The 23,131-nt window shown below is 31.8% G+C and overlaps 7 protein-coding genes and 6 pseudogenes across 13 annotated transcripts, besides 3 other annotated features; 8 read left to right on the forward strand and 5 right to left on the reverse strand.

The window, feature by feature from the left end:
• Positions 1-3,401: a mobile genetic element.
• Positions 963-1,845, forward strand: TVAGG3_0798690 (annotated as a pseudogene). Its single transcript has one exon. A coding segment is annotated over exon 1 (883 nt).
• On the forward strand, positions 2,041-2,552 carry TVAGG3_0798700 (annotated as a pseudogene). Its single transcript has one exon. A coding segment is annotated over exon 1 (512 nt).
• TVAGG3_0798710 (uncharacterized protein) lies at positions 2,700-3,134 on the reverse strand (the record flags this gene model as incomplete). Its single annotated transcript, XM_051247225.1, has 1 exon — positions 2,700-3,134. One exon carries the CDS (start codon positions 3,132-3,134, stop codon positions 2,700-2,702), a length of 435 nt encoding a protein of 144 aa, XP_051082700.1.
• Positions 3,402-3,472: 71 nt separating the features above from the next.
• TVAGG3_0798720 (phage tail repeat-like family) lies at positions 3,473-3,697 on the reverse strand (the record flags this gene model as incomplete). Its single annotated transcript, XM_051247226.1, has 1 exon — positions 3,473-3,697. One exon carries the CDS (start codon positions 3,695-3,697, stop codon positions 3,473-3,475), a length of 225 nt encoding a protein of 74 aa, XP_051082701.1.
• Positions 3,698-4,248: 551 nt separating this feature from the next.
• Positions 4,249-4,649, reverse strand: TVAGG3_0798730 (annotated as a pseudogene). Its single transcript has one exon. A coding segment is annotated over exon 1 (401 nt).
• A 766-nt stretch (positions 4,650-5,415) lies between these two features.
• Positions 5,416-6,056: a mobile genetic element.
• Positions 6,057-7,199: 1,143 nt separating this feature from the next.
• TVAGG3_0798750 (uncharacterized protein) lies at positions 7,200-7,787 on the forward strand (the record flags this gene model as incomplete). The annotated part of the gene is made up of 1 exon (XM_051247227.1): positions 7,200-7,787. The coding sequence occupies one exon, from the start codon at positions 7,200-7,202 to the stop codon at positions 7,785-7,787; it is 588 nt and encodes a 195-aa protein (XP_051082702.1).
• A 4-nt stretch (positions 7,788-7,791) lies between these two features.
• On the reverse strand, positions 7,792-8,034 carry TVAGG3_0798760 (serine threonine-protein phosphatase family; the record flags this gene model as incomplete). The annotated part of the gene is made up of 1 exon (XM_051247228.1): positions 7,792-8,034. One exon carries the CDS (start codon positions 8,032-8,034, stop codon positions 7,792-7,794), a length of 243 nt encoding a protein of 80 aa, XP_051082703.1.
• A 2,518-nt stretch (positions 8,035-10,552) lies between these two features.
• Positions 10,553-22,258: a mobile genetic element.
• On the forward strand, positions 11,081-11,815 carry TVAGG3_0798780 (uncharacterized protein; the record flags this gene model as incomplete). The annotated part of the gene is made up of 1 exon (XM_051247229.1): positions 11,081-11,815. One exon carries the CDS (start codon positions 11,081-11,083, stop codon positions 11,813-11,815), a length of 735 nt encoding a protein of 244 aa, XP_051082704.1.
• Positions 12,063-12,641, forward strand: TVAGG3_0798790 (annotated as a pseudogene). The gene has a single exon. A coding segment is annotated over exon 1 (579 nt).
• On the forward strand, positions 13,604-14,650 carry TVAGG3_0798800 (annotated as a pseudogene). The gene has a single exon. A coding segment is annotated over exon 1 (1,047 nt).
• TVAGG3_0798810 (integrase core domain containing protein family) lies at positions 16,041-17,030 on the forward strand (the record flags this gene model as incomplete). The annotated part of the gene is made up of 1 exon (XM_051247230.1): positions 16,041-17,030. One exon carries the CDS (start codon positions 16,041-16,043, stop codon positions 17,028-17,030), a length of 990 nt encoding a protein of 329 aa, XP_051082705.1.
• On the reverse strand, positions 18,180-18,509 carry TVAGG3_0798820 (uncharacterized protein; the record flags this gene model as incomplete). The annotated part of the gene is made up of 1 exon (XM_051247231.1): positions 18,180-18,509. The coding sequence occupies one exon, from the start codon at positions 18,507-18,509 to the stop codon at positions 18,180-18,182; it is 330 nt and encodes a 109-aa protein (XP_051082706.1).
• Positions 20,220-21,046, forward strand: TVAGG3_0798830 (annotated as a pseudogene). Its single transcript has one exon. A coding segment is annotated over exon 1 (827 nt).
• Positions 22,259-23,131: the final 873 nt, after the last annotated feature.

Consider the following 23,131-nt stretch of genomic DNA (forward strand, 5'->3'; position numbering starts at 1 on the left):
ACAGAAAATGGCGACAGAGATGCATGGAATTTGTTTACCATCAGTCAATTGAAGGTTAAACTTTAAAACAATGTTGGTCGTTCCCATGGAATATTTTTGACTTTAATGGTATTAGTCATGATATGAATCTCAAGGTATGAAACGAGGAGAGATGAGAGACTTATATGCTTCCCAAATTTCTTCAAAAGGTAATGTTATACCTGACTGTTTCCAAATGAGTTCAATATCATAACGTGAGAAACCTTGAAAGATAACGAAGTCAGTTATGAGACGTTTTATGTTAAAGCTAAAAACCTCATGTTTGCATAAGTATTGCTACAGTTAAGTGGTAATGTCTGACTTTAGTAATGATATTAGCTAATGGTGAGTCTGGTTTTGACACTAAACCTTTACCAGCGAAGTCGTCGCAAACGAGCAGAGTGTTTGAAGGATATTTTTTGAAGGTATTTTGAAAGTTTTGATAGAATGTAGTTTGTCAGTCGTTTTTCATATCGTAAACTCCTGATACTGACGTAAGTGGTGTTTGTCAATAATTCTTTCCATCTCCTCAGAAGTCTTTTGCATTCCTGACTGTATAAATTCAACGATGGCATAATATTCCTCTTACGTCGAATGTAACGTTGAAGAAATTCAATGAGTTCGCTATCTGGAACTTTAACGACAGAGGCTTGAACTTTTGACATAAAATGTTTTCGCTGTTGAATCCATAGAGTCTGAAGTTGCTGAATATAAATGATTTGGTCATTAGTAAGAGTCATTTCCTAAACGTTCTGTTATGAGTATATGACGAATGAGTTAAATGTCTTACCTGAACCCATCTTCCACAATAGAAATACAACCATTTAACAGAACTCATAGTCCTTACTGAAAGGAAGAATGAGAGAACTGTTGAGCTTTTCACTGCTTTCATTCATGTCTTCATCTACGTCATGTATTAAATGCTTCATTTATCTTCATTAAAAATGCAAGTCAGAAATATTCAGAACATAGCACCGAGTCTAACTGACAAGAGTATAAAGATATACTATGAACACGTTATGATGAAACCTACCAAAATTCAAGAAAGTCAGTATACTTATGAATATCCAAGACACTGGGTAGAGTATGTAGGAGGTGAGAAAGCTATTGAAATAAGACAAGTTAGAAGTATTCCAGCAGGAAGAACAATATTATTGAAGAACTTTAATGTTTTGAGGTATATAATGATGAAACAAAGAAGCAAGATAGTTTTCCTGTTGCTGTGTATGTGAACCTAGACACAGGAGATGACATGAAAGTTTTTAACACAAAGCTTCAAACGGTAGTGAGAGAACAACTGACTGCGGAAGGACATCCATTACCTTCAGAAGTTACCATAGTATATAATTTTGAAACAAATGCAATAGATTTTAAAGTCGTCTCTGCAAAGAAGTCAGGTTTTACATTTAATGAAGCAGATGTATATTCGAATGAAAACTTCAAAGCTATTGCATGGTTAGATAATGACGATTGCTTTAAGAAAATATTTAAATTCAGTGACTCAAAGATGTCAATAGATGACCTTCGTGGAATGTTACCATCGACGTTTACAGTAGAAGGTTCAGCAGGATTGCTTACAAGATTGTCAATTGGTGGTATTTGGTCTCGTGAGAACATTGTTATAAAATCCAGTATAAGTGAATTTGCTGAAGAATCTATATTATGTCTTTCAAACTACATGTATTCGCCACCGAAGCATTATAGTATAACAAACTTTGTCAGTAAGTTTAACATAAGACTTGTCGAACCTTCTTCAATGAAAGATGTTGTGCTACCTAAAGATGGAAAGGATGGACTCATTATTGAGATGATTTAATAGCATATTAAATGAGCTTGTTCTTGAAGGTCATTCATGATGAAATAACTGTTGTAGAAGATGTTAGCAATTGTTCAGACATTTTGAAGCGTATAGATGAGAAAGAAAGAAGTTTATGAATGAGAATGTTTATTTCATTGACTTTCTCCAGTAACGAGAACTTTTATGAGATAATATTGAAGAGAGATGATTTTAATATGGTGTAAATGGTAGCTTGGACAGCTTTAGGCGCAATGGGAACAAAAGCATTAGCATTTGGAGCAAAAGCACTTGGGGCTTATGACGCAGTAAATAAAATGAGTGGAGGAAGAGTTTCGAAGACATTAGATGCAAATAAAGGAAGATTGGAGGCTGGGTTGCAAAGAAGTTAAGATTAAATAAAATAGGGCTCATAAATAAAGCATCCAATTTGGTTGCGACTGAGTCAGAAAATGCTTTAGGAAAGGACGATGAGTTTGCAAAACACGCAAAAGACTTTAATGACCAGATGAAAGGTGAAACAATGCATTTAAATAGAGTCGATGGAACTCTTCCTCCACCAGCGGTTTATCCATACGGACCTTATGGAATGTATGGAAACCCTTACGAAAGACCATTTGACCCATTGACTGGTGGAAGTAACTGGTATCATTACGGACGAAGAAGAAAGACAGTCAAGTTGGAGACAGACGTGAAGAAAGCAACTAAAAAGAAATCAAGGAAGAGAGTTATAAAGTAATGAATTCAAAAGGTTAGAAATGAGGGTAGAAATGAGGTTAGTTCTACCCTTCTACCCTAAATTTATTTTTGCGCTATGTTTTCATACGTGTGAGGGTGGTGATATCATTTATTTTTATATAAATGACAGAACAAAAATAAAGCATATCTACTCAACAGGAATGAGACCCTTACTGACTATGTATTCGTTTAATGCTTGATGAAAACAATGGTACATATTATCGTATGGGTATACACAACGTCTGTTTCCATCGTCGTCGTATATGTAGAGCTCAAATCCAGTCCAACCTTCTTTTGTACAATATGTAGCTTTATTTAAGTATGCATTTATGTAGATAAGGCAATTTTCTTCATCGCTCCAGAAATAATTTTTGTTCTTTGTTGAAATAGTTTTCGTTCCTCTGCGACCATAAGGAATGTATGCAATGAACTTTGCGTCATAAGGGATTGTAATATATTCAGGGTTTCTTTCATCGTCAATGGGTCTGTCTTTGTTAAAATGCATGTTTCTCAGTTTTACTTGAGTTTTGAATAGTTCACGGAAACGTTCTGGGAAAGAGTCATAGTAAATGTAGTCGGACATGTCTTTGTAATGAAATAAAAAATTTTAAAAAAATAAAATAAGGTTATTTTTATTTAGTGAGGACGGTAGTGAATTCGTTAGTGAAGTCGTTAGTGAAGTCATTAGTGAAGTCGTTTATGTGTCAGATGGTTTTGTAAATATTTAAGGTTAAGTTGGTGTTATGGTTGTGTTGTAAAATATACGTTACTGGTTTCGTAAAGTGTCAAAACCGCTAAGTGGTGTACGGAGGCGCGCAGTGCCACAGTACACGACTTAGGGATACTAACTTTTATTCTAGCAGACTTTCTATCCATTCTATATGGGGGCATTTTTATAAAAATAAAAAAATATTTTTTTCTTTACTTTACATAACCGCCTGCTGCCATAAGTCTTTGACGCCAACCCATACCAGCTAATGAAGGTTGACTTGGTTTAGTTTGGAAACTAAACTTTGGTTTTGGTTTATCTTCAGTTTTTGGTTTTTCTTCTTCTATCGGTTTTTCGTCACTTTTCGGTTCCTCTGACTTTACCTCACCTGCAGGAACAGTTGTGTCGTCAACATCTTCATAAATATCATATGCCATTTGTTTTTGTTTTCCTTTCAACTTTTTGTGTTTGTTGTAAAGTTTAGAATATTTCGACTCTAAGTCAATGAGATGTTCTATAATGAACTGTTGGTCAGTGAAGTAAACTTTTCCATCTGTTGTCTCGAAAGCTCCTTCAGACTTCAATATTTTATTTGTGAGAGTCTGTTTCTTTTTTGAGATACTAGCCGTTCCATTTTTATGAAAAGTGACTTTGTAGTTAGGGTTTATATTTCCAGACCTGGCACTTTCTATTATTGAATTTTTCTCTTCATCTGTAAGTTCTTTGACAGGTTTTGACAATGGTTCTGAACTTTTTGTTTGTGGTGTCAAATCTACCGTTTCAACTTCTTCGGTCATTTCATCTCAGTAAAAAATTTTAGTTTGGTTTGTTTTCAACTGGTTGTTTAGGTTTTTTAAGTCGGTCTAAAACTTCCTGAGGTATAGGAAGAACTTTACAAACACGTTGTGTAACTGCTGGAAGTCGACAAATCCATCTTGAACCCATTTGTCTCAATGCTGTATTGTTCATTTCATCTCAGTAAAAAATTTTACATTCCCCAAGTTTGAGGTGGTTGCGGTTGGTTATTGTTTACCCACTGTTGTGCATGGTTATATCCTCTGTTAAAGAATCTTTCACCTTGGTCCATATAGTGTCCTGCTTGGTTATAGTAGTCATTTGCTTTGTTATAATAGTTTCCTGCTTGTCTTCCTACATTGTCCATCCATCCTTGAACTTTTCCTCTGTTTCAGGATTTGGAATAAGATTTGTTGCATCTCGTGCTACATCCCAACCTTTCTGTACAGTTTGTATAATAGGTTGTGCTTTCTCTTTAAGTATACCTAATGTACTCAAAATCTTCCTTCCAACTCCAAATACACCTCTGGCTATTGTTCCCACTGCGGGTAAAAATCTGGATGCAACTCCTGCTAATGCGCCAAATAAACCCATTTCTTATGGGTTAAAAAATGACGAATCCAAACAAGGACCCCTATGTTTCTAAGGCAACAAAAAAAGCACTCATGATAAAAATCTTTTAGTTCAACACCAAATGCGGTTTATGGATATCTTGGAAAACATTCCGAGGTATAGAGAAGATGGACCTCCATACTGGTTAATATTTGTTGGTCAAAACACAAGATACTGTGAAGCCATACCATTATGGTCCAAAAATATTTTAGATGTGAAACTGCTTTGACAATATTCGTTGACAAATACCATCCAACAAAACTGACATCTGACTGTGAAAGTTCTTTCAAATCAGATGATATTAAAACTATCTGCGTTCAAAAAATGTAAACCAATATTTCATTGTCGACCAAAACCATTCTGCTCTTTGGTGTCATTGACGGTTGTATAAAAATGTTAAGAGACTCTAAACCAACCACAAGGTGGTGAAGCAAATGAAATGTCATATGACGACAAGTATAGACACTTCTCCATGGCAAAGATGAGACAAGTTTTAAATATTTACAATAACCGTAAACAAAAAGGTTTGGGAAACCACTCCCCCGAAGAAATGAAAAACAACCCTGACTTAGAGAAAGACTATATATTTAATAATTTTAGTCAAAAGAGACAAACAAGAAAGAATGCCGGGCTTCAAACTTCAGAAAGGTGACAAAGTAAAAATAGAAATACCTAAACGCGACCCATATGAAAATACTATTGACTATGACAACAATGGGAACTCGACAGTACTCACATTCGTGTTCGTAAAAATAGAAGAAAGTATACAAGAGAATATTATGAAGTTTTAGGCAAACATGGCAAAATGTACACACTGCAAGCAGAAGATAAAACTACTATTGCCAGACCTCGTTTCAAACTTGTCAAAGTTCAAGGTGGTATACTTTCAAAGACAGTTCCTAACAAATATAAGACAACTCCTGACGAATATGCTAAAGAAGTTGAAAATGACGACTAAGCATTTCTATACCATGCGTAAACTGTCATGTAAGGTGGCATGTATCTTTACTTTGTCCCGTTGTATGTGTATATCCTGTAACGAAATGTGTATGGATTCCTTCTCCCTGCGTGTCATCCCAGTAACAATTTTATAGCAAACTTAACGTCGTCTTTAACATCATATCCTTTACCTTTTGTCATTCCTGTCCAATCCCAATATCTATGCTTATGCCAACCTGATTGAGATGTAGTTAATCTTATGTAATGACTGTGTGCAGGTAAATTTTCACCTGAAATCGTTTTACTTCCACCTGTTTCCTTTGAAGAGTTTGCACAATACAAAAACCTGTCGACTATTTGAGTCCAAGTTCCAAAACCAAGTACTACTTCTGGTCTGGTAGAGTTCATTGACGTATAAATAGAGCCTATATGATATAATGTTTGAAGTATTTCTGTCTTTAATGTTTGAAGCTCTGTTTTGTCTGCTTTCTTTTCAAGGCTAACGTTTAAGTCTGTTATTTCAGATATAGAATGTGTATGTCCAACGGCACTTTTACTGTTTAAGGTTTCTTGTAAGTCTGTTATTTCAGATATAGAATGTGTATGTCCAACGGCACTTTTCCTGTTTAAGGTTTCTTGTAAGTTTGTAATATTTGCAATGGTATGTGTATGTCCAACGGCACTTTTACTGTTTAAGGTTTCTTGTAAGTCTGTTATTTCAGATATAGAATGTGTATGTCCAACGGCACTTTTCCTGTTTAAGGTTTCTTGTAAGTTTGTAATATTTGCAATGGTATGTGTATGTCCAACGGCACTTTTCCTGTTTAAGGTTTCTTGTAAGTTTGTAATATCAGATATAGAATGTATATGAGTCTTTTTAGAATATTCGTTTTCAGCTCTTGTCACTTCACTTGACATTTTATTGTCAACATATGTTTTGTCTGCTAGTAGTCAGGATGAGTATGTTCTTTTGTTGCATAAGCATTGTTAGCTCTTTCTTCTTCTTTTGCTATTGCATCGTCTACATATTCTTTGTCAGCTTTGTTGTCAACATCTGCCTTCAAAAGAAGTTCATTTATAGGTTTCTCGTTTAAAGTTCCTTTTGTTGGATTTATACAGACAGTATGGTTCTTATTGTCTTGAAACAGAAACTCATCTGTCATTGGGTTTAATGTCAGTTTTAAGTTTCCTTCTTTCAATGACTCAGATATCTTAGAATAGTTTTGAAAAGTTTGTTGTGTTCTTATTTAGAGCTTGCATAATGAGTTGTCGGTTGTGTTGTATTTCTCTCATAGACGCTGTTTCATTTGACATTTTTATTATAGATAAAATATGCTTCCAATAGAAAAAGAAAATTCAAGAGTTGCTACAACTAAACCATTAGATGAACTTTTTACTAATGTCGGTCAAAAGTTTGAGACAGAGACCGTAAAGCATGAAGGCTATCGTTTTGACTACCCATTAAGATGGCTAAGAGACCCATCTGTCACAAAAGCTATTGGCTTTCGTAGAATGAAGTTCATTTCAGAAGCCATACATGGTTTCCCATTTACGGTCGGTTTTGAAGTTCGATACTATAACAAAGAAAAACGTATGCATGAGAAATTTGAACAGGGAAAACTTTTACAAGTTAGTTTGCTTGTAAACTTAGAAACAACTCTTCAAGCTTTTCAAGAAAAAATAAACGATATCTATATCGAATATGCAAACCAGTATAACATTGACGAAGGAGAATACCATCTCGATATTATTTATGACAGGAAAAATGCAACTGTTAAAATCAATAAAATAGAAGACCTTGGAGAAAACGTTTATATTTCTACAAAATATAACAACTTGGCATGGTATAGATTTATGAGGATGTTAAATCAGCCTGCAGAATATCCAGTACACCCGGACTATTATGAAGTCGAAAACCCTAATGGAACATATGAAAATGTTTTCGACCCAGATGCTATTATTGTTCATGCTTCATTTTCTGGCGCCCAAAACTCTTTCTTATGCTTGGCAAATGACTTTTACGAAAAACCTACAAAGTTATACGAACCACCAAGTGGAAGTATTTCAGACTTTCAAGTATGGTTTACTACAGATGGAAGAAAAAGAATAATTCCATTATACCATGCGTTTTACTTAGAACTTAGTTTCATATACAACTACTATCGAACGGTAAAAATATAATTTTTTAATACGGTTGAGGTGTTGGATTTGGTTGCCAACTAGACTGTGGTGCAGGTTCAGGCTGTTGTATAACAGGAGCTTGTTCTTCTGGTTCAGGGTCTTTAGGTATAATACCAACGAACTGACCTACTCTTTTACCAATATTTTTGACACCGTTCCATACTCCTCTTCCGACAGATTTTATTCCATTCCATATACCTCTTCCAACATTTCGAAAGAAGTTTCCTATCTTACTGAAGAAACCCATTTTACTATATGTAAAAATCTAATGTCCGCCTAGTCTCTTACGTTTCCTGTTGAGTTCCATAGCATTCTTTAACTGGAGCTCATACATTCTGTTTCTCCTCTGTAGAAAACATATTCTGGGTCAACTCCTGTGTTCGCGTCATCTGCATAAAGTTGTTTATATCCCACTTCAGGGTTTGTATAAAACTCTTTCCATCTCATATTTGCATACCATGGTGGCAAACCTAACGCAGCGTCATTTGACATGGCAGTTTGCATTTGTACATCTGTTGGCACTTGACCATAGTTTGCCATTGCAGTTTGTATTCTAACTTCATTTGGAATATTCTCTGGGTTTGGTTGTCCAGGTTGCTGTGCATTCGCTAAGTTCTGTGCGTCCATTTAATATTAGATAAAATATCTCTTACGAGTACATATACTGAACATTTGCAGGCATTGGTTCATCTTCATATTCTCTGTACTTTTCTGCCACGTCAAATAAATAAATGACACAATGGAAAAAACCTAAAACAAGTAGTCCTATTTCAAACCACATTTACTTACTAATAAAATTTCTTTGTTATGACACTTTCTCCGGTTTATAGGACCTCTCTCATATTCTATCTTGTCATATATAAACTCATAGTCATGTATGTCCTCTAACCATCTCATGACACTTTCCAAACCACTTTTATCGGATGTAAAGTAAAAGCATGGATGGTTATGTAAAACGTCTAAAGTTTCTAAAGAGTCTCTCAAAGTCCAGTCTACTTGGTATTGAAAATCCCATGTGTTATAGAACGGCGGGTCCACTATAAAGAAAACATTTTCCTTGTCTTTATATTTTTCATACAACTCTGTCCAATGACATCTCACAAACTCTATACCCTCAATATATTTTTCTATGTTCTCTTTGAAAACATTTGTATAGTTAAGATATAAAACTTTTGACATAAGTGTTTCAATATCATGAACTCTTATAGCACCACTATATAATAGTCTAGCAGATATACTATTCTAGTCTATATATTCTGCTTTTTTCAAAACCTCTCTCACAATATTTTTCTTATCTAATGGTATACGTTCCATCTTACCTATAGGTATCTTTTCTTTTAACTCTTTCAATATATTGTTTGTGTCTGGAATATGTTTGAGACGGTTCATATAGTTGTCGAAGTCATTGCATATAATCTTTGAGTCAGGAAATACGGTATGACATAAATGGGATATATAGAAACTTCCACCGAACAAATCTACAAATGTTAGACCATTCGGTAGTTTCTTAAGTTCTCTCAATATAATATCTTTACATCTACTCTTATTTCCAAAGAACGGTAACGGTGGTTTTGTAAAATTCATTTATATATAATAATAAAAATGTTTTTACCCGAAAAGTGACAGAAAAGTGACAAAACATGAAAACATATATAATTTGTGAAAAGCGACAGAAAAGTGACATTTTAAAAAGTGACATCATTAATATGATGTAAATAACAACGGTTTTGGTTTTGTCACCGGCTGGTCGGCTGGGGTTCGGTCCTCCTCTTGGGTCTTGGGCAAAATTTCTTATGGGCTAGAGGGCACGAAGTGCCTGGAAGCCCCTCATACCTGACCTTTTCTTTTAATTTAAAAAATAATAATAATAATAATTAAAAATAAAAATAAAAATAAACTTTTCTATAATATTTATAAAGCTGATTTGATATATAACACATTTAGCTTAACAAAATAACTTAGAAAAATTGCCGCACAAAATAAGAGTAAGTGTCACTTTTGGCACTTTTCTAGTGATGCATTTCGGTACGGAATAATATAAAACACATGAGTAATATTAAATAAAGCGAAAATTTGAAGAATTTTTAATATTATTGATAGTAATGTATGCCAAGTAGTATATGAATGCGGGTTTAGTGACTTTTTTTGTTTCATCTATATATAGACGATGCATTAAAATATATTTATTTATAAATCATTAAAAAAATTAACATTAATTTTAAAATAATTTATTTTTTTATCTTTTATAAAAGAAGCTATATATAGATGATGTCAGATATTCCGCGATTAATTAAACATTGTTTAAATCCTGAATGGGTTAAACTTCAATTTAAAAATGAAGATTGTGAATTATTAAATGAATATGAAAGCCAAAATAAGCTAATGAGGTATAAATATAATGATAAAGAATATTTAATTTCATGGAATCAATGGAGTCATAATCAAAGACCTCATAAACGAGAAGAAGAAATTGAAAATAATGAAATGGAAATCATTGATGACATTAAAGAGGATGGAATTCCTAAATTTTGTAGAAAAACCTTTAGAACTAAGTTAGGAGCATATAAACGTAGAGTATTAAATCCTGAATATCTTAAACATCAATTTAAAAAGGAAGACTGTGAATTATTAAACGTTAATGAATATGAAAATGCTAAATCAAAACTGAGATATAAATATATTGGAAGTGATGAAAGGTGTAAAGATAAAGATAAAGTTTATTCAGTTTCATATAATAACTGGCACACGTTGGGGATAAGAAAACATTTAGGAGATTATGGTAAAAGTTCCGAATTCTTCAAATCTAGTATGTATGAGAGAGTAAAAGAAATCAGATATAATTATCATTCATGAATGAAAAATAAACTTTAAAATTCATGTCTTACATTTTTGAATAATTTATTTTTTTAATTCGTATGAAAATGAGTGTCAAGACTAACGACGTTAAAAAATTGGGATTCACAAATGAGGAAATAAAGGATATATTAGAGGAAGCGGGTTATGAGGTTAATAAATATTATTTAAGAAATTGTCAAAAATTCGCGGAGTTATTAAATGATTTAGATTATGATGGAAAAATGAATAAAGATGATGTTATAAATTTCTTATATCCCACATCTGAAGAAGAAAAACCTAAAGAACCTGATGTTTTCCCTGAATATTATGAAGAACGGATTAAAGATGATGAATATGATGAAATTGAAAGACTGGAAAAAATAAGAGATGAAATAGATGAAAAAATTAAGGAATTAAGAGAAGTTGAAAAATATAATGAGAATGAAGTAGAGGGTTTAATGAATATCCCAGCTTCAGAATCAGAAGTTCAAAAATCTCATGAAGAAAGATATAAAAATTACTTTTTGGAATCTACTAAAAATTTATTAGATGGTGAAATAGATGAAACACTTTCAGAAGAAGGCACAAAATTTATTCATAAACATAAGTTACAATTTATTGACGATGGAGATTATCCATGTATATTACTTTCACCTCCTCTTGATTCTGAAAAATTCAAAAAAGCACTGAAAAATGTAACATATGCAACAAATACGATTAAGAAAGAAGACCATGATATTTACACAAATTATTATTTAAATAAATGTACAGGTGTTGATAAAGTTTTTGATTTATTAGATAAAATATCAAAAGAAACAATTGGTACATATAAAATTTTATGCGATTGTGGTTTCATTATTGAAGATACTAATAATGTTTCATATGAAAGAACAGCACCGAAGGAAGACGAAGTTGAAAGGTCTATACCATTCGTTATTAAGAATATAAAAGATATGAAAACTTATAAACATTATATTTATTCATTTATTTCAGAAAAAATGGAAGCAACCCATAAAACATCATCTCATCATTTTATAGCTATTCATACATTCCTTTTCAAAGTTGTGAAATTAAATAAGACAGGAATTAGATTTAATGTATCAGGGTACGCATTCTTGAGTAAATTAAAATGTATTCGTCACGTCGCAGATGATAAAAATTTATGTGTTCTTAATTCATTTTATGGACTTTAGCCCTGGACTTTAAAAAAATAAACTTTATTTTTATTTATTTTTTAATTTTTTATTCTTACATAAATGAACAAAAACGGAACAGCTAAAATGAATGATAATCAAATAGAGCAGAAGGTAGAAGGTTATTTAAACGCTTCTATAACATTCCTGATGGTGTTAATCCTAAAACTCGTAGAAGTTATTTAAATGAAGCCATAGATGCATATGAAGGTTTGACATTTCATCAGAAAGTGAGAGGTTAGCAAGAATGTTAAACGTTAATATTGATTTTTATTATTGTGACCCTCAACCAGAAGACGTAGACATTAACAAGGTAGACTTTCCATTAGTGGAATCAATAATGATAGATCCAGAATTTGAAACAGTAAATATTTTATTAACACAGAGTCCATGTGGAAAACTTCACGCTGACAGAATTACAGACGTTGAAGCACTCACAGGATATAAAGTTTGCCCCTTTTGCAAAGAAGAAGTATATTCTATCCGTGATGACCCAGAAAGGAAAAACCAAAGAAGATTTTTAAAACATTGTGAGAAATGTAAAGAAAATAATGGAAGATTAATTCAAGACGTTCAATTGCAAAACACACAACAACCATATGCACCACATATCACGAAACAGAAGATATATCAATGGCTATTAGCTCACAATTTGCAGGAATATTATAAACCAACAAGATATTATATTACTTTTGACTTCGAAACATTAGAGACTAAAGAAGAACTTCAACTTTCTGAATGTGCAACTTTGAACGCTTACTTAAAACCATTTATGGTATCATCAACTGTCAAAAAAAGCCGCAAACGGACTCTTTGAGTCCTGAAGGTCTTTCAGACCGAAGCGGCGAGGTCGTAGACCGTGATAAAACATTTACGAGGAATTTTTGCTTAACATCAAGTGATTCGTTCATCTCTGATTGGATTGAATTTTTATTTTCAACCTGTTCATTAGTTGCTAAATCAAATATTGAACAATATGAAGAATTAATGAAGCCGCAAACGGACCAAACGGCGGGGACTTTGTCCCATACATTAAATGAAAAACAGAAGGAAGCATTTAAAGAACTTCTAGATGAGGAATTCAATAAAGTGAATATCATAGGTTTTAATTCGGGAAAGTTTGATTTAAATTTAATTCTTCGTGATTTAAACACTGCAAAATGGAAAATAAAATCAATGCTGGGTTCTTCTTCTCAATTTAAGCAAATCATTGTAAAGAAAACAAACTGTCCATATGAATTGAGATTTATTGACATCAGAAATTATATAGCGGGTGGAACATTAGACCAATTCACTCAAGATTTCGGAAACAATAAATCACGTGTTAAATCCTTTTTCCCTTATCAATTCATCACGTGGGAAATTACGAAAGAATTATATAAAGAGGAACCATTCACTCAAGATTCATTTTATTCAGCATTAACAAGAAACAATATCCGATTCAGATTATCAAATATATCTCAATGATGCTAAAAACTTGAGAATAGATTAGAATATTTTATTCATTATTGCAATAAAGATGTTGAAATTATGATTGACCCAATTGATAAAATTATTGAAGAAACATTTGTTTATAAAATTGACATGCTTCATAATCTTTCTTTATCATCGAATGCATCAATGATTCGTTACGCTTTAGCATATAAAGACTTTAATCCTAACGAAACATATCCAGAAGAAGAAAGTGGAATCAAGTTTTGAATTAACGAAAAAGTATTGGAAATATAAAATTGAATCATATAAGAAACAAGATGAAAAAGCAGAAAGGGATACTAAAAATAATTTTCAATGGATGATTTTCAATACTTCACGATTTAATCCTTTCATCTAAATGCAAAATGTGTGGTAAAGCGTTTACATATGCAAATAAACCAACATTGGATAGAATCGATAATGAAAAACCACATACCAAAGAAAATTGTCAGTTAATGTGTTGTTATTGCAATGTCGTAAAATCAAATAAAGATGAGGATGTTCAACGTTTAAGAATCAATTTAAGAAATTATACATTAAAAAATAATTTACCAATGACTTTAGATTCGGTTGAAGCTTATCACATTCTCCGTAATGGAATTACTGGTGGTTTATCAAATGTTCAACATAGAGTAAATCTTAAAGGAATCACGCACATTAATAAAATTTCATATAATCCAGAAACTAAAACTGTATCAAATGAGGACACCACCAACATCATGACTCATTTCGTTGGTGTTGACTTTAATTCATTATATCCTTCATCATTTTCATCTAATCCTCATGATTTCATTCAATATACTGACCATAAAATGTATATGCCGGGAAGATTGAATGGTGTTATCATTTGTGATACAGCAACAAAGAAAGCAAAAGCACTGGGAATAATTAGAAAGAAAAATACTTTATTCGTGGCTGAAGTAAAGGGTCACATTGATGAAAAATACATTAATGATTACATAAACTTTTTACCAATAATAAGAAACTTAGATATTATCACAGATGAAAAAACAATTGGCAGTTTTATGTATAATTACATGAAATCAAACAATCTACCAGTTGACCAGAAACAGAGGAAATTAACTCAGTTAGCATCAACACACAACCAATATCAACCATTTTCTTCTTATTATCTTTGGTATCTAATAGACAGATTTCATTTTATCATTGATGATATTCAATCAATTTTAACATTTACGAAAAACACTTGCTTTAATGAATTTGCGAACGAATTTATGAATGAAAGACAAAAGGCTGAATTAGAAGGAAATAAAGGAAAAAGTTTATTTTGCAAGATTTCACTTAATGGATCATATGGTTACGATGCAATGAATACACAAAATTACGCAAAGACTAAAATAATGAATGCACAGAAGGCACGCGTTGCATGTATGTCAAATAAGTTTAAAAACATAAGAGAAATAGGAGAGGATACATATCAAGTGATGCTTAAAGATAGATTTTATAGATGTGATACATGTTTACAAGAGGCATTCTTCACTTTAGATAACGCTAAATACTGGTATTTGGTTTTCATTTATGATTTTATGTATAAATGCTTGGATGTTAATCGTTTTCATTTCATTGAAGGTGATACTGATTCATCTTATTGGGCAATCGCTGGCGACCCAAATCTTCCTAACACTCAAGCATTTCAAGCAATTGTAACCGATAAAAAATTTTATGATAAAAACATTTTCAAATTCGCACCTTTTGATTTCTTCTGTTTTGATGAGAAATTTAAACCTAAATTAAAGAATAAAGCTGAAGAAAAAGCACATGAGAAAAAATTATTGGGTTTAGCAATTGAGAAACAAGGTGATAACATGGTTGCTTTATGTCCTAAGTGTTATACTTCATTCAACGGTTCAATTGATGGAAGTGATTTTAAAAAGATTGCACAAAAATGAAAGGTGTTAGTTTAACGACAAAATAAACAATTAACACCTAAAAATTATTTGGATATAATAAATGATAAAGTGATATTTGATGGTCAGAATATTAATTTACAACTTAAAAATGGGTCAATGACTCGCTTAACAATTGGTAAGACTGCATTAACAGGAGCACACACTAAGGCTGTATGTTGTGAAAATGGATGTTGTATGCCATTTATTTAATAAAATACCACAGAAGAGACAAAAGGAACCGTTAATAATGGTTTTGTACTATGATTCAAAGAGGTGGGCACCCTTAAAACATTTATTTTATTTTTATATAAATGGATAACACAGATTTAAAAATTTTAATTGATGATTTAGTATTTAATCAAAATTTTCTTGATTATTATGATTTAAAAGCATATCTCCAAAAATATAATAAAAATATAACGGGTGATGATATGGATTATTATTATTCGTATTATAAAAATGAAATTTTGAAATATCATGATAAAATAATTTCTAAAATTAAAGACAAAATTAAAAATAATGAATATTCAAAGGGAAAAACTAAATCACAACTTAAACAATTGAAAGATTTTAAAAATAAAGTATTAACAGAAGAAGATATTGATGAATTATATAAATTATATAATCCTGAGCCGCAAAAGCAAAAGGAGCAAAAACAAAAGGTGCAAAACACCCAGGTCCTTCAGACCATAAATGATGCACAAGCTTTAATTTATGATTCATTAGTTAAACCATATTCAGCCCGACTTTTAAATGAAGATCAACTTTTGGAATTCATCCTTCAACATAAACTCGAAGCGGGAAAGTATATTAAACCTTTATATACAGCATATTTAAAACAAATGAATAGAATACATCCGGAATTAATGAAGGAAGGAATGAATTCCAAAACTTCATCATCCAAAATCAAAGCAGATAAAATTAAACCACTTGCAACACCAAAACCACCTCCTCCTTCAGTTAATCCTTCATCATTCACTTTATTATATCCATTTCAAACATTAAAGAAGCAAAAAGATTTTAAAAAGGATTTCAAAATATTAAATAAACCAATTGACCCAAAAATTCAACCGTTAAAGGAAAAATTTAGTCGTCCATCATTTGCACCATATCCATATTCATACGAAATCGATCATCTGGAATATTCAAAAGGAAACGTTACTTATTTATTTGCCATTAACATTAACACCAGATATTTATATTGCATTCCGGTGAAAGGGAAAACAGAACAGGAAACAAGAAGAGCTATTCAATACTTACTAGATCATGAAAGAGTAGATAATATCAGGGGTGATGGTGATAAAGGATTTCAGGCAGCTATGACTCATTATTTCCCACAAATTAATTTTTACTTTTCATTCTCTCCATATACGTTTCATAATAAAATAGTTGATGCGGTAATGAGAACTCTTAGAGATGCGTTAGGGGTTAACGGTCAAATATACTGGGATGGAAATCATGACTCCATCATACAGCAGTTAGTATATTATTACAATAATACATGGCATAGAACAATAAACATGAAACCGATGGAAATGAAAAATGATATTTCAAAAGAATGGGAATATATTAGAAAGCAAATGGAAAGGTTGAATGATGTTAAACGTGAACAAATTAATTCGGGGCTCATGAATTTTAAACAAGGGGATAAAGTTTTGATTTATCTCGATTATGGAAAAACTAATAAATCAATGACAAAAAGAAGACGAAGATTTGACACAATAGCTGAATTTGTTAGATATATTAACGGCAATGCATTAGTTGAGGTTAACAATAAATTAATAGAAATTCCGATTTATTTTATTACTCCATTATATTTAAATAATATTTAATTTTTTTATTTCGTAAGAAATGAGTGACAACGAAGCATCCAAGAGTCCAGACAATGAATATAAAAAGAAACTAAACAGAATTAAATCAAAAATATGCTATTACAAAAAGAAGCCACAATGTGATGGGGTTGAAAACGATAAAGAAATAATCGAAAAATTAGAAACTTATCGTTCAATCCTTAAACTGAGTGAAGCAAAAATAAAAGAATTTAATAGAATAAATAAATTGATTGGAAGAGATGAATTTAATAAAGATGAATTTTTAAACTCTATCCAAATTTAATTTTTATTCCTCTTCGACAACATCTCTCTTTCCATCATTACTGCATAACCACATTTTCTCAATTTTAGTGGTTTGTTATTTTTAACATGTTCTTGCATCATTTTTATCATTTCCTCCCTTGTTATGATTCGTGGTAAATTTTGAGCTTGTGGGGTATTCATTTATATAAAAATAAAAATTTGTTATCACTTATTTTATCGTTAAGTGACTCAAAGAGTCCGGAGACAAAGTCTCATGGTTTTTAGGTTCATCTTTAGTTAATTATTTTTGAATAACTGAAGGTGCTACCATGTTACCATGTGCTACCAGGTCATTTAACTTCTCTGAAAAAATGAGACAACATGACATTTTGACAACAGTTCAGGAGGAAGGTAGTTATGAATTAATTATTGAAGAACTGAAGGTGCTACCATGTTACCATGTGCTACCAGGTCATTTAACTTCTCTGAAAAAGTGTGACAACATGACATTTTGACAACAGTTCAGGAGGAAGGTAGTTATGAATTAATTATTGAATAACTGAAGGTGCTACCATGTTACCATGTTGACAACATGACATTTTGACAACAGTTCAGGAGGAAGGTAGTTATGAATTAATTATTGAAGAACTGAAGGTGCTACCATGTTACCATGTGCTACCAGGTCATTTAACTTCTCTGAAAAAATGAGACAACATGACATTTTGACAACACAGCAGGAGGAAGGTAGTTATGAATTAATTATTGAAGAACTGAAGGTGCTACCATGTTACCATGTGCTACCAGGTCATTTAACTTCTCTGAAAAAATGAGACAACATGACATTTTGACAACACAGCAGGATTAATGCAAAAATAAATTCCAATCATACTTTATAAAGCTAGACCTTCAGGTCTCGCCGCTTAGCGGCTCATTTACAGGTATTTCATCATCAGTAAATGATTCCTCATTATCGTTTGGTTCAACCTGTTTATATAATCCTTTCATTTCTTCTTTCAAAACATAATACCATGTTTGTTTACCGTCTATTCTTCTATGTTTCCTATCACATTTATCCTTAATACTCATTTGAAAGTTTTTGTCTTTCATGTCTGATGGTTTGCAGAATAGAGCATTTTCACACGTCATACCTGCACACAATTCATCATAATGTGTATTTATCCATACATCTAAAGGATTTGATGATAATTCAATTAAATCTTGTTTGGCTTCAGTCATCGGTATGATTCGTACATTAAATGATGAAAGGTCATATTGCATAAAATACGTCAGTAAATTATCATAAAATTCCTTTGTGCATGAATCCATTAAATTCTTGAAGTAATCAAATTGACCCTTGAATTTACCATTAACTCTTAAAACTACGTATCTTCTGTCTCCAACTTCAATTTTGACAGGGTAGACGTTGTTAGTTACGAAAATGAAGTTTGCAACGTTCTGAGCTGTTCTTCTGGGTTGATTCTTTTCATTAATTCTTATCTCATTATCCGTAATAATTGATTTCAAAGCGTTGAAGTTTGCGAGTCTGTCTTCACCCACATTCTTGAGTTCATTAAGTACAAGAAACATTTTATTTTCAACTACTGAATTGAAATTACCCGTTAGCTCACTTATTTCGGTAATGTTTTTACATGAATAACCAGCGAGAAGTTCAGAAATAATGTCTGTAAATCTGTTTTTACCTGTTCCCTGAAGTCCTTTCAAAATAATTGCTGTTTCATTCTTGATTCCGGGATGTTGAATCATTGATGCAATCCAGCCGAGAAGGTATTTATACACCTCATCATTATTATCACAAATGGCTTCTTTAATGAAATTCATAAACATCTCAATTTTTGAGTAATCTGGTTTTTCGAGAACGTTGTATTTATAACCTTGAAACGTTGAGAAAACATCTGGGGAATCAGATTTAAAGCAAACACCCTTAACGGTTAATGAAGACAATTGATTTAGTAGTACATCCCATGCTGTTATGGTTTTACCTTCTTCTTTAAATAATTTAATCATTTTGAGTGACTCTTTCATGTTTGACTGAAGAACAAATGATATTTGATTCATTTTGTCGTGGATATTATAGTCCTTTTGAATGAAATATTTATTTCCACAATCTACAAAACGGATTACACGTGATAAATCCTCAATTACTTCAGAACTGTTTTTATACTGATGATTTTCAGCCTTGCGTCTAATATCTGTTATCAAAAACGAGTCATCAAGTTTGATATCAAATGTTATTTTTGGCTTACGTAATAAAGGTAAAACATATTCATCATAATATTCCTTTTGATATAGTTTTAGAATCTTCACAAAACAAATGGAGAAGTCATTAAATGTGCATATCTACTACGTGCTTTTTCAAAATTACTTTTTGCATTTTCTGTTTAAACTGCAGAAGTTATAAACGTTATCGTATGCTTCATTAATTAAATGATCCGGTAACGAATTAATAGCTTGAAACAGTGTGAAAATGTTATTTCTTTTCTAAATTCATGTTTCCACCGTCATTATGTACTTCAAAATCACAGATGCCATCAACTATGCTCTGAGCTAGTTTATCGTCAATGTTTACATCTTTGTTTTCATTCATGATATCTTTATTTCTTCATTCTTCTGTTCAACTCTTACCTTAATATTCAAATCATTTAATAATATCATGTTTCTAGTTAATGTTGAATCATAACTTCCACGAATGAATGAGTATGTATTGATTGTTCTGTTGCATTCTTGCGAACTCTTGAATCAGCCATAACCACTAAAGAACGCTTTGAATCATCCATAGAAGTCATGATATCAATATCATAATCATTGCAGGGAATAACATTTAATCATTCTGTTCGAAACTGCATAGAAGAAATTAGTGTTGCAATAAATGTGAAGACCTCCTGAAGCGGTTTTTAACGATAAATCTTTTATCGAAAGTTTGATAAAATGTCTTTTCTAACTGTTTCTTTAAGTTCATCATTGTACGATTTATTGATATCAACATCTATAATCGTTAAATTTGATATTTTATTTACTAATAAAGCCATACCAGTTTCGAACAGAATGATTAAATGATTCCTGCAATGATTATGATATTGATATCATGACTTCTATGGATGATTCAAAGCGTTCTTTAGTGGTTATGGCTGATTCAAGAGTTCGCAAGAATGCAACAGAACCAATCAATACATACTCATTCATTCGTGGAAGTTATGATTCAACATTAACTAGAACAGTGAATATATATAAATGATTTGAATATTAAGGTAAGAGTTGAACAGAAGAATGAAGAAATAAGACTATCATGAATGAAAACAAAGATGTAAACATTGACGATAAACTAGCTCAGAGCATAGTTGATGGCATCTGTGATTTTTGAAGTACATAATGACGGTGAAACATGAATTTAGAAAAAGAAATAAATTAATTCACACTGTTTCAAGCTATTAATTCGTTACCGGATCATTTAATTAATGAAGCATACGATAACGTTATAACTTCTGCAGTTTAACAGAAAATGCAAAAAGTAATTTTGAAAAAGCACGTAGTAGATATGCACATTTAATGACTTCTCCATTTGTTTTAGTGAAGATTCTAAAACTATATCAAAAGGAATATTATGATGAATATGTTTACCTTTATTACGTAAGCCAAAAATAACATTTGATATCAAACTTGATGACTCGTTTTTGATAACAGATATTAGACGCAAGGCTGAAAATCATCAGTATAAAAACATTCTGAAGTAATTGAGGATTTATCACGTGTAATCCGTTTTGTAGATTGTGGAAATAAATATTTCATTCAAAAGGACTATAATATCCACGACAAAATGAATCAAATATCATTGTTCTTCAGTCAAACATGAAAGAGTCACTCAAAATGATTAAATTATTTAAAGAAGAAGGTAAAACCATAACAGCAGGGATGTACTACTAAATCAATTGTCTTCATTAACCGTTAAGGGTGTTTGCTTTAAAATCTGATTCCCCAGATGTTTTCTCAACGTTTCAAGGTTATAAATACAACGTTCTCGAAAAACCAGATTACTCAAAAATTGAGATGTTTATGAATTTCATTAAAGAAGCCATTTGTGATAATAACGATGAAGTGTATAAATACCTTCTCGGCTGGATTGCATCAATGATTCAACATCCCGGAATCAAGAATGAAACAGCAATTATTTTGAAAGGACTTCAGGGAACAGGTAAAACAGATTTACAGACATTATTTCTGAACTTCTCGCTGGTTATTCATGTAAAAACATTACCGAAATAAGTGAGCTAACGGGTAATTTCAATTCAGTAGTTGAAAATAAAATGTTTCTTGTACTTAATGAACTCAAGAATGTGGGTGAAGACAGACTCGCAAACTTCAACGCTTTGAAATCAATTATTACGGATAATGAGATAAGAATTAATGAAAAGAATCAACCCAGAAGAACAGCTCAGAACGTTGCAAACTTCATTTTCGTAACTAACAACGTCTACCCTGTCAAAATTGAAGTTGGAGACAGAAGATACGTAGTTTTAAGAGTTAATGGTAAATTCAAGGGTCAATTTGATTACTTCAAGAATTTAATGGATTCATGCACAAAGGAATTTTATGATAATTTACTGACGTATTTTATGCAATATGACCTTTCATCATTTAATGTACGAATCATACCGATGACTGAAGCCAAACAAGATTTAATTGAATTATCATCAAATCCTTTAGATGTATGGATAAATACACATTATGATGAATTGTGTGCAGGTATGACGTGTGAAAATGCTCTATTCTGCAAACCATCAGACATGAAAGACAAAAACTTTCAAATGAGTATTAAGGATAAATGTGATAGGAAACATAGAAGAATAGACGGTAAACAAACATGGTATTATGTTTTGAAAGAAGAAATGAAAGGATTATATAAACAGGTTGAACCAAACGATAATGAGGAATCATTTACTGATGATGAAATACCTGTAAATGAGCCGCTAAGCGGCGAGACCTGAAGGTCTAGCTTTATAAAGTATGATTGGAATTTATTTTTGCATTAATCCTGCTGTGTTGTCAAAATGTCATGTTGTCACACTTTTTCAGAGAAGTTAAATGACCTGGTAGCACATGGTAACATGGTAGCACCTTCAGTTATTCAATAATTAATTCATAACTACCTTCCTCCTGAACTGTTGTCAAAATGTCATGTTGTCAACATGGTAACATGGTAGCACCTTCAGTTATTCAATAATTAATTCATAACTACCTTCCTCCTGAACTGTTGTCAAAATGTCATGTTGTCTCATTTTTTCAGAGAAGTTAAATGACCTGGTAGCACATGGTAACATGGTAGCACCTTCAGTTCTTCAATAATTAATTCATAACTACCTTCCTCCTGTGTTGTTGTCAAAATGTCATGTTGTCAACATGGTAACATGGTAGCACCTTCAGTTATTCAATAATTAATTCATAACTACCTTCCTCCTGAACTGTTGTCAAAATGTCATGTTGTCTCATTTTTTCAGAGAAGTTAAATGACCTGGTAGCACATGGTAACATGGTAGCACCTTCAGTTCTTCAAAAATAATTCATAACTACCTTCCTCCTGAACTGTTGTCAAAATGTCATGTTGTCTCATTTTTTCAGAGAAGTTAAATGACCTGGTAGCACATGGTAACATGGTAGCACCTTCAGTTCTTCAAAAATAATTAATTATTGAATAACCTAAAAACCATGAGACTTTGTCTCCGGACTCTTTGAGTCACTTAACGATAAAATAAGTGATAACAAATTTTTATTTTTATATAAATGAATACCCCACAAGCTCAAAATTTACCACGAATCATAACAAGGGAGGAAATGATAAAAATGAT

Source organism: Trichomonas vaginalis, chromosome VI (genome assembly GCF_026262505.1).
Source record: "Trichomonas vaginalis G3 chromosome VI, whole genome shotgun sequence".
In the NCBI taxonomy this organism is placed as follows: Eukaryota; Parabasalia; order Trichomonadida; family Trichomonadidae; genus Trichomonas; species Trichomonas vaginalis.